The 12,025-nt window shown below is 39.5% G+C and overlaps 1 protein-coding gene across 2 annotated transcripts in view; it reads left to right on the forward strand.

The window, feature by feature from the left end:
* Positions 1-12,025, forward strand: part of fam169ab (family with sequence similarity 169 member Ab) — a 102,136-nt gene that overhangs the window by 72,337 nt on the left and 17,774 nt on the right. For both annotated transcript variants that reach the window (XM_059974542.1, XM_059974543.1), the window contains exons 5-9: positions 516-687; positions 3,677-3,856; positions 5,003-5,131; positions 6,546-6,661; positions 9,913-9,967. In XM_059974542.1, coding sequence (XP_059830525.1) covers positions 516-687; positions 3,677-3,856; positions 5,003-5,131; positions 6,546-6,661; positions 9,913-9,967 — 652 coding nt within the window. The remainder of the gene's footprint in view (positions 1-515; positions 688-3,676; positions 3,857-5,002; positions 5,132-6,545; positions 6,662-9,912; positions 9,968-12,025) is intronic.

A 12,025-nucleotide genomic window follows, 5' to 3' on the forward strand; every position in this document is an offset into this window, starting at 1 on the left:
TGCAAACATTTCAAACCTCCAACTTCCATAGTGTCAATGAAATAATGACCTTTTTGGTGAGTTTTTTTTTAATGACTATTTTTGTAGAGAAAGCTGCTTCACCAGTGCTGTAAAAAATACTCATTTTATTTGTATTTAATTCATAAATGCCAGTAGCTGTTGCCCATGTAAATTTACAAGCTGGGAAATGATAGTTACGTTGACATCACTTGGTGGCACGGTACATTTTATGAGCATCTGCCACAATACAGTAGTCTCCAAATAAAGGCAGTCTTTTCGAGCAAAGTGCAGAGAGTGGAGGGTGTTTGCATTATTGTCTACAATATGAATTCAAGTCCCAGCCTCTTGGCTTCCACTGTGGCCGTGGGGGAAATTAGTAAACCATCTCTTTTCTGGCTGTTTCTTGTTTTATCACTTTGTGCAACCTAGCAAAATGTATTTTGAGGTGGTCTTGCAGTGAATTATCTTTGAAATGCATTCATTTGAAATTTATTAACATGTTGGTGTCTCAATAGGTTACTTCAGTCGGGGAGAGAATTGTTCTGTACATTTTGAATCGCATCATCTACAGAGCCCAGGAAATGAATGCTGATGAGCTCCCTTTCCTTTGTCATGGTGCCAATGAGTATGCTAAAATTCTCTGGAAGTCTGGGAAAGCCATTGGCTTCTACTCTATCAAGCCCACAGGTACTTGGGTTGTTTACTGGGAAGAGCAGAGGCTGTGGATAAAATACTGGGGAAATTTCTCAGAAGAAAAGCAGCATCTTCACTTTTGTGGATAGCCATGAGATTATTTCATAGAAGCACAGCAGATTAAAGCGATTTTTAATCGTGGTGCGCAAAATGTGATGAGTTTTAACAGAGTAGAACAGAGCACTTTATTGAGAGAGGCTGATAACAAAAGGATGCAAAGTCAGGGTCATTGGCAATAAAAGACTGGAATATTTTTGTTCATTTTTCATTATTCTGGGTTTTGGATTGGCCTACCTGAAAGGGTGCTGAAGCCAATTGCCATGGCAACTTCCAAAAGGAATTTCACTATATAGTGGGCTGTGGGGAAGGTGCCATGGAGATGAACTAATTGGATAGGCCATTCAAAGATCTGGTGTCCGATCTGCTTGTAATAATAGTCTGTGATGTTTATTGGCAAATATTCTATATGTCTATGAAAAATATATCAAATCTTCTATCAGCCCTTACTCTCCTGCTTCATTCTCATTTCTTTATAATGCTGATTGTTAAGTGTTTCCTTCTGTTCCAGATTTTGTTTTAAACATCCTTCTCTTTTTTTTGAAATGAAATTGCTGTGGCTGTTGGTCAATCTGTCTGTAGCTTTATTTCTAAGCAAGGTAACTACATTGTGTTACTTAATGAAGTTCTGCTATCCTTTTTGACATGGAGGACCAGCAGACAGTGGTGAAAAGCTAGTTGAGGATAGTGAAATATGGTTCAGGCACAATCTACTTTTCTTTTGAAGTATATTCTTTTCACAAACCATGTTTGATTTATATTCATCTTCTTGGTCTTGAAGAAGTTCTCACTCGTATTACCTGAACTTCCACTGAAAACATAGATGTCACATCCGTGCACTGTTGGACAATCCTCTTACTGATGAGTCCTCTTCTTAGACTAATTGTAACTGAGTCAGGAAGTTGTGTGATCCTGTGACATCATGCTCAAATGTGTGGTGATGGCTGCATTCTGTGATTCACCAGAAGAATGATAGGTTTACGTTATCCATTACCCTAAATGTTATAGTTTGTCTTTTGGGAGTCCTTTTAAATTAGCTATCTGTCCAGGTTGAGTCAGTTCTTCAGCACCGTGCACAGAGTGCTTTATTCTCACTGATGGTTCTGTTCATTTTGGTTGATGCCTCTGTGTGCTGATGGTTACAGCAGACTATTCTCTGTGGGTAGTCCCTATGGGTTTCGGATTTGCCTCTACTCCATTTCTGAAGGAGCAGAAGATGCCTGTGTGATTTCTTTTAATGTGGTTAGTCATTCCGCACTAAATAAGACATGATCTTGACATTGATGTCTTGGTTCACTGGCAAGAAAGACCAAACTAATTGGAGGTTGATCTTTGCTTTACAGGTGTGATATACATGCATACTATTGTATATGTGGACTTCTGCATTACCCCTCACTTAGATACATTTCCTCTCAACTCCCTCTCCACTTATCCTCTCTCTCACTCCCTCTCCATTCTGGAGAGGGTTCAGAGGAGGTTCACAAGGATGATTCCAGCAATGAAAGGGTTATCATATAACCATATAACCATATAACAATCACAGCACGGAATTGTTATATGGTTATATGATAACCCTTTCATATGAGGAACGTTCGATGGCTCTGCGTCTGTACTCGCTGGAATGCAGAAGGATGGGGGTGGGGGTGCAGGGGCGGAATCTCATTGAAACCTTTCAGATGTTGAAAGGCCTAGCAGAGTAGATGTGGAAAGGATGTTTCTCATGGTAGGAGAGTCTAGGACAAGAGGACACAGCCTCAGGATAGGCCTTTCAAAACAGATGTGGAGAAATTTTTTTAGCCAAAGGGTGGTGAATTTATGGAATTTGTTGCCACATGCAGCTGTGAAGTCCAGGTCATTGGGCGTATTTAAGGCAGAGATTGATAGGTTCTTGATTGGACATGGCATCAAAGGTTATGGGGAGAATGTCGGGAACTGGGGTTGGAGGGGGTGGGAAAGGATCAGCCATGATTGAATGGCGAGCAGACTTGATGGGCCAGATGGCCTAATTCTGTTGCTGTATCTTATGGTCTTATTGTCCCTACCACTTCCCTCTTCCCTCCTCGCTTTTATTTCTCACTACCCTTCTTTGTACTTGCCAGCACCTCCCCACCCGCCAGCCACACAAGAACTCGGCCAGAACCTGGTTCCCTCTTGCCTTCTCCTGTTTCTGTGGAGTCCTTGTTCTGGGCTCACTCTGAACCTTATCTTGAGAAACCAGGAGTGTTTTCAGCCTCCTGCCTGATTGCTGCCTGCAAACATCTGCAGATGACAGACAGCTGGTGCTTTGCTAAGGGGTTGGTGGTTCCTAGCCTGTGATGTGTTGACTGATGAGTGGATATTCCTGTAAGAGTGAAAGTACCTCGCTCTGCTTCAGCTATCGCTGCAGCAATGTCTGTAAGTGTGCACACAAGTGTGGAGAGAGTTAGCTCTGCATTTCTTACACCCTTCTGTGAGTGCATTGCTGAAATTTTGTTGCCAACATCGCATTGTCTTCAGGACGAAGGTTGCAGAAACATTTGAACTAGCATTCACAGTAAGATTTATGGAGTTCTTTTCATTTTGGTCATTTGAAGATTTAATTTTTTTTGATACCTTTAGTTTGGTCTACATCCTTTCTGTAATGCACGATGGCTGAATGAGAGGAGAAGAAAACCTCTTCTCAATCAACAACCTAGACAATGAACACTGCCTTTGAATCTTGCTGTGACATCCAATCCTGACAACTTTTGCAGATTTGTGGTTTCCCCTTTCTCACCTGAGATTCGGAGAAGATTGAATCTCTGATCTTCAAATTTGTGTCTTTGGTCTATGTGTCAGCATTTACCTGCTTGAATAACAGTGACATGTTATAAAATAGTGGATTTTCTTGGTATTACTGCCTTCCCTTTCACCTTGATGGTACCATTATTAATATATATTTCCATAGGAAGCAAATGTCACACCTTCCTAACTCAGTGCTACCAGCTGCCGGTCCTGGACACCATCTTTGTGAGGAAGAAGCATCGTGGTAAGGGGTACGGTCTGCAGATGCTGGAAGATTTTGTTGACTGTTTCACAGAAGATGCACTGGGTTTGAGATATCCTCTCTCTCCATCTATGTACAGAGGTATAAAAAAAGAATTCATCAAATGTTGTGGATAGTTATTTGAGAATTAATACAGTAAGATCATTGAAATACTGAGTGTGGGAGAAAAATACTTCGAGGTCATGACATACTACTAAACCAAACATCGAGTATTCAGTTATTTTACAAAAATCCAGCAAACGCCTCGTAGAAACTTAATAGCCCAAAGCTAGACTTCCTTAAGAACCTTTTTGGTTAAGGCAGCCCAACCCATCAGCGGAATGCTCACAGTGGGGCTGCTAGGGTCATTGATCAAATGTGTAGGGTCAACTAGTCTGGACACATCTTTCTACATCTTTTTGAATTAAAGCATAGAGCATTGACCAGTACAGAACAAGAGCAGGCCCTCTGGCCCACAACGCTATGCTGAACTAATTAAATTAGAAATCAGCTGACCAACTAAACTCTCCCACCGACACAATGTCTATTTCTTGCACATTCACTAGTTAGCCGTGTTCATGTGCTTATCTAAGAGCCTTTTCAATGCTCCTTTCGCAATTACCTTCACCACCCCAGGCTCTGGTTTTTAAAGACAATAACTTGAACATCCCCTTTGAACCTACTCCCTCTCGCTTTAAATGCATGCCCCCAGTGTTAAATATTTCAACTCTGAGAAAAAGATCCTGGCAGTCTACTCTATGTCTGCCTCTCGTAATCTTATAAACCCCTCTTAGATCTCCCCTTGGCCTCCTCCGTTCCAGAATAAACAGCCCATTTGTGACATTTTTTTGACATAGTAATATATGATTCATGTGAGGCTCAGAACTTCAAAGCTACATGCTAAAGGAGAGAAAAGAGGTAGAGAAGTAGGTTTGATTTCCAGAGCTTGGTCTAAAAAGAAAAATACATACCATAATAGTAATGTGAAGGAAATTGGGATCTTGCGTACTCTTAAAGGCTTGTAGGCTTGGATGTGTTATAAAGAGAGGCAAGGAGGTAGGGTAGAATTTGAACTGGGGGATAAACTTTAAATTTGAGACATTTATGGGCTGTAAATGCATACCAGATGTTTGATTTGGTTTGTGGCTAGTTCAACAACCTGTGAGCTCTATTGAGACTAACTAATTAAAAAAATTGAGTCTCAACCATTGTACTTAAAGCCTAACTTTTTTATATTTATTTCTTTAGTGTGCCGGAAATATTTGAACAGTTACCCTGATGATCACAACCTTCTCTGGGAGGTTGAGGGTATTGGACACCTGTTCCAGCGAGCTCGAATTGCAGACCGACTACTGGCACAGTTATCACCTGTAAAAGGTAATGCATAATGCCCTGATAGGCTGCCAAATCTCCTGTTCACCCATCCAAACTCTATGCAACTCCAAATCTATTTGACAGCAATCCTTTTTGTCTAAACAGCTGCAATTTTTGACATCCATTTATAACAAGCTACTGTTTCACACCCAAGACATCTTCTGGTAGTCTACGTGCATTCTTGTCGGAAGTGATGTTCAGGATAAAACCCATGAGCTTATATTGAGTTCTGAGACAAGTTTTCTTTTTTTCTTTTTGTCTTGCTGAGGTGAACACAATTAATTGTCAACCTCGGTGACCGTTTGGTGCTCAGACCTGCAAGCATTGGAGGTCTTGTCTGTTCATTTAAATCAGACTTTAGTATCTCTCATTGCGGGTGATGGTTTATGATTGTGGATCCCAGACTGGCCTTGACAGGCACCTGAGAATCCACCTATAAACAGTCCCTCAGGAGAACATCATACTTGACTTGAGTGATCGCACAGCTAGTTTATGATAAATACTGGTGACTGTATAAAAGTGTAAACAGGAAGCCAGTTGGTATTTATGACAAGATTCAGAGAAGGCTTCTCAATGAAATGTGTGTTCGATGCTTATCAGTTTTTTTAGTGAAGATTCTAACGTTAAGGGCAATGCTGTTTCAAAAGCAGGTTTTAAAAATTAGTACATTTAAATAATCCTGAAACTTAACTCCTGCACAGAAAGTGCAAATCAGAGAATTGCCCTGGGGGAATTGTGGTCCACTGTCATTACCAATTAACTGGACTGAAAGCTCACACTCGTTCCTCGAACAGAATTTATTTACTTGTGCACATGGTCCCGGTTGCCAAACTGCTCTGAAGTGTGAACAAATAAATGCCATTTTTATACAAAATTGACTAGTTAGATACAGATACTGAACAATTGCAGCCTCGTGTATGTTCAGATTTTTTATTTGCCATAATTAATCACCAATACAGAACAATAATACAGGTATTAACAGCCAGTCTCCACTTTAAAATTCAGAAACACTTCAGAATTAGTTAAGTAACTGACCAGTAGTAAGTATCACCCTAGAATCCTTGTCTTGGTATACCAAGTGGCTCCAGTCCCCTGCTGAGCAAAGGGAACCTTTGCTCTTCAAAGACCTCTCTTTTAAAAAAAACCCACGTGCCTGGACAAACTGCTCACTATCAGTGAACTGTCCTTGCCTGGGCATTACTTTAACCCTTGCCTTGCTGCAACTTGTACAGCACCTTCCAGGTTTCAAAGATTGGCTTTAATGGTTAATAATGGAAGGAACATTGATCCAGTTCCCTACTGTACACTGTAATCACTGCTCCGTGGGGCTTAGCTACACGACTGCCTGCATCTGTTCTCTTTTGCAAAATCTACTAGTTTATGTGGTCAACTAGTACGTGTGTGTGTTTCCCTCGAGGTATGGATATCTCCCAGGATGAGGAATGTGAAATTGCAGGAGAGTCTTCATCTCTAGTCCAACCGGAGTCTGAAAATCGAAAGAAGCCGTTTGGCCAAGTGAAGAAACAGCCGTCTGTAGGTCCTATTGAACTATTTCCTTTATAAAGTCAGGGCTGGTGGACGGAGAGTTGAAAAATGATGGAAATCTGAGTTTTTTTTGTACGCAGCAAGTGCAATGCTGATAGCAGGGTAAACTAGATTTATAAAGCATGTGTAGAAAATGTTTTGCTGGTGTTCCTCCACAGGTGCTAGTCATCAAAATTAACCAGGTTTCTCATTTATAGGCTGGGTGTTCTTGTCAAGGTAGAGTTCATTGTCATATGAACAGTGTAATGAAAATCTCACCTGCAACAGCATCCCAGGCATATGGCATCATATAAGCAGCATTCAGAAGAAAAAATTTCGATCATAGGACATAGGAGAAGAATTGTGTCATTCAGTCTGCCAGTCAATCATGATTCATTATCTCTCTCAGTCTCAATCTATAAGACCACATTAAACATAAATTGTACATAATTTTTATAAGAAAGAACATAATTAGAACAAACTTTATAAATCATTTTCTGTTGTTATAATTTCTCAATTATTTAACCCATTCCTACCTGAGGAAACATTTGTGTGGTGGTTCATGGTCTGATTGAATTATGCACATGCAAAATAACTGCAGAAAATACCAAAAATGTACTGTACCATCTATCCGTTGATACCCCTGCCCCCCTTACCCCCATCCCTATCTATTATTTTAGTCTGGTTCTCTTTCTCTCTCTTTTTCCCCCCCTCACTATAATCTCCCCCCAGCCCTACTTTTCTTTCTCTTTTATTTCCCATAATTCTCCACCCCCCTAGCCCATTTCCCTCCAGCCTATCACTTCCTAGCTCTCTACTTTATCCTTTCCCCCACTTCTTATCCCCCCTCGACTATCCCATGTTACTTCACTCCTGATGAAGGGTTTTGGCCCGAAACGTCGTCACTACCTCCTCCCATAGATGCTGTCCGGCCTGCTGAGTTCTGCCAGCATTTCGTGTTTTTATTTATTTCCAGCATCTGCAGATTCACTCGTGTACCATCTGTCGTCATCCGGAGAATATTAATTGTATAATTCTATTAATTTAGAACCAACTGCCCTAAATTCAAATTTGGTGCAAAAGTGCATTTCCGTGGGATAAACAATTGGGTAATTCTGTAAACATTAATGTTGACCATGCTACCTATATACTGAACTGCATAAGAATCAACCAAGATGTTCTCACTACCAATTGTGTAAAAGAAGTTGTGATTTTCCCCATGATTGACAATCTTGGTGTTGGTTAGATTCAAGGCCAGTATTTTAATCCTGCACTATCAGATTCAGATTCAGTTTATTGTCATTTAGAAACCACAAATGTAATGTCGTTAAAAAATGAGACAACGTTTCTCCAGAATGATATCACAAAAGCATATGACAAAACAGACTACACCAGAAAATCCACATAATGTTTGGCAATCCCCAATCCAGAGTCCGGAGAGGCTGCTGCGTATTAATATCACGCTACCATCTTAGTTCATTCCCCGGAAAGGAGCTCCAAATCCACCAGACAAACAAGACCAAAATCTAAAGCTACAAGACCTGCACAAAACCACATAGTTACAACAGTACAAACAATAGCATAATTGATAAAAAAAACAGACTATGGGCACAGTAAAAATAGTCCCAAGATGTTAAAGGACTGTAAGTTCAAAAGAAATCACTATACAGTTTCCACAAGTCCCCAGGGTCCAGACAGATTTGCCATCCCACGTTGGCGGCAGAAGGGAATACCCCCGCTATGGACTTGCACGGCGCCACCCGACTCAGCCTTGTAGACGCAGCACACACCGAAAGTGACCTGACTGCAGCGGACTCCAAGTCGGTTGAACCTCCGAGCCGAAGTGCATCCCCTCCGGCACAGCTTCTCCGAGCACCATCCTCTGCCGAGCGTATTAAGATGGCTCTGCCAATGGCCATCGGCAGCGCAACCCCGAGGACTGGGGGCCTGTTCTTCCCAGCAGAGACCCGAGTTATGGTAACAAACAGAGACCCCATCTACCCTCTGAAGTGCCATTCAAGCAATGTATTGATGGAAAGAATAATGCATTTGAGTGTTAGGCATAAAAGTAAAGTGTCAGTCATAGTCCCATTAGCAAGAGTGAATGGAGAATGTGTTGAATTTGAAAAATTTTTAAAATACCCAGCTCAGGAATTTAACAAAGTATTGTGCGAATTTTGTAAACTGTGGAGTGCTTCTTCAAGGTAGCTTCAGCAATGTATAAAATGTGGGACCTTCATATGAGTTAACTTCATTACATGAAGGGAGGATCTTCAGAATTTCAGTCGAAGCTGGGAAGCCATGAGGAAAATAATACTGTAGTTGCTCCATTGAAGAGCTGGTGAGAATTCAATTTCTGTTCAATAAGTCAGAATTGTAGAGTGTAATCAATGAGGGTATATGATGATGTGACAAATGTGTGGTGGTGTTAGTAATATTGAAGTAACTGAAGAAATAGCCTTTAAGCAAATGAGTTTATAAAAGGCCAGGTTTTAATGGAGATGTATGGTTTTTTAGGGTCTGGATAGTTCTACTGTTTGTTTACAAGCACACAATCCCTAATAAAGCCAATTATCCACTGCTACACCACTAACTTAAATCAGTAGTGCACTTGTTGCAAATGACTCCAGCTAACAGGGATTAGGTAAAACATTTGATCTGATGGTAGTTGGAAAAGATGGAGCTTCATTAATTTACAAGGCGGAGGGAAGGAAGCAAATGTACATGCTGGGCTAGGAAAATGGTTCAATGACGGGGCAACAGGTGTGTTTAAAAGCACAGTTCTACAAAGTAGTTGAAGAGAAGCTGTCTTGACAAAATCTCATTGGAGCTTGGAGAATAGAGGACTTTAACAAAATTGACTTTAAAAAAACCATTACTGATTCTCAAGCAACTCCTTCTGAACCCATAACCTCATGTAAGAAGGACAAGGGCAGCAGAAGTGTGGGAGCACCACCACCCTCCAAGCCACACATTTCCTCACAGAAATATTTCACCATTTTTAGTTTGATGGTCACAGAGTCAAAATCCTGGAACCACCTCCTTAACTCTACTGTGGGTATACCCACATCTTGAGAATGGCAGTGATTTCAAGACATCAGTTCTCCATCACCTTCTTGAAGTTGATTAGGGATGGACAGTTAAATGCCTGTAAAGCACGTCTTCTAGCTTCTGTGCCCTTGTACTAAAAGTATAAACAAAACTGTAATACAATTTAATAGGCTGTGAAAAAGATTGATATTGGAATGTTATTCTTTCAGACTGAGTTGCTTGCTAACCAAGAATTGCCAGGTGTTTCTTCAGTTCTTTCTGAAGGTGAGTTGAAAGTCCATATTCAAAATTACTGGTTAGAAACAAAAAAATTGTTACTGACTTCAAAATAAAAATCTTAGTATCTTATTATTTAGTATCCTTGTTATTTAAATGCCAGCTCAAAACCTAGTTATATAATCTTGCATTTAGCTACCATTTTATCTTCTCATGTTTGTAGTTTATCCCATTGTAAAGCTCTTTGAACTGCATCATTTGTATGCAAAGTGATCTGTAAATAGGTTGTTGTTGTTATTATTATTATTACTATTATATTTTTACTATTTCTCAGCTCAATCTAGTAAAACCTAAGGTACAGGCAGAGCCAAGCATACTCACTTCTCAATGGCTAGGAACTTTGGTGTTCAGTATTATGGCTTTCTGGAGATTTATATAAATTTTATTTTGGATTTAAAAAAAAATGCATTTTCTACAACACTACAAACAAAAAAAAACCCAAAACAAAGTAGGAAATTAGTACAGTGAAAGATGAACATACAATAGTAATATAATACAAAATAAGATAATTGAGAAAGCACCCAAATTGAAGTCGTGTAAAGTTAGTATATAAATATTGCAATGTAAGCCTAATTGTTTAATGCTGTTGTGTTGTGAGTTTGCAATGATGCCAATTGTAGATATTACTGTTGGGACAATATATACACTTAATGTTCCATAGTCATTCAATTTCCTCTTTTAATTCAACATTTTTAGTGTTTTTCACTTACTGATTTATTTTTGTACATGATGTGCGTTAGGAATGGCTATATCTATTAAGTATGTTGTTATTCCTTGTTCGTTCTGTTTTATATTTGGGTGGTTATTATGGATTGTCCTGTCTGTAGTGATGGATCGGTATAATATAATTTGTGGGACTAAGGCTGTAAGTTTGGATCAGGCTTGTGTTATAATAAGGTACGGTGTCCTTTCAGTTTGTAGTTTAAGGTAAGATTTTGGTGAATGATGTTTGCCACTTGATTGTACCTGTGTAAGTAATCAGATAGAGTTAAACTGCTGCAGATCCTGTCATATGGTGGATTGTTTCTGGTTTCTCTTAGCATTTTTGGCATTTATCATCTTGAATTTGTTTGTCTTTTTAATAATATTTTGTGTTAACCACCTGGTCCTGTGTTGCCATGAGGAACCCCTCTGTTTCTGGGAAGAGGTCTCTGACTCTGAGCCAGGCACCCGATGCTTCCTTGTTGACATTTGGTCTGCTCAGATTGTGGGGATGTCTTCCATGAAGAGTAATGCTCTTCCATTGGTGAACTTTTTCTTCTGTAGGGATAATTCCTTCACTTTTCTGGGTTGTGCTGGTATACTTATCAGAATTGCATATGTTCGTGTTAGAGTGCTGAATCACGTTTTTGTAGGTAAAAGTATATCCTTAAAGCTTTATCTGACATTTTTGTGAATTTATTTTGTTTGTTATCCCTCCTTCTGTCCTAGGTAGTGTTAATCTAAGTCTGCATGAGTGTGCATAGTGGTTTCTAAAAATTGTCATTTCAGTTCTTATTTTTCTTTGTAAACTTTCCAGATCATTTTGGACCAAGTATATATTATGCAAAAAACACCTTAATATGGATTTATTGCCTTTGTTATATTATTTTTTACTATTGAGTTCCGTTTGGCAGATTTTCTTAAGCCTTGAAGTACGTTTGGTCAAATGTTTTCCCCTTCATCGCAATGTGATCTATTTTCTTTGCTTGTTGATATCCCAGATACTTACTTATTTCATATTTATACATCAGTTCTGTTATATCTTGTGGCTCTAATGCACTTTAAGTTTAATGTTCTGAACATCTAGTCCAAAGTTCATGTTTCGCTTTTTAGAAAATAGTTCTACTATTTAAATTAATTGCTTTAGCTGTACTGATGAAGGAGCATATAATTTCAAATTGTCTATGTGTGGGTGTTTCAAGGTTTGATTTGCTTGGTTGTCTCTGATCTGATACACAATTTTAGTCTGATTCGGTAAATTAGAGAGTGGGTTAAAGCTGGACAAAACCAAAGTGAGCTTAGCAAACTGCCCTGGAAAAAGCCTCAGTTTATTTTGATAACAGT

Source organism: Hypanus sabinus, chromosome 7, assembly GCF_030144855.1.
Source record: "Hypanus sabinus isolate sHypSab1 chromosome 7, sHypSab1.hap1, whole genome shotgun sequence".
NCBI lineage: Eukaryota > Metazoa > Chordata > Chondrichthyes > Myliobatiformes > Dasyatidae > Hypanus > Hypanus sabinus.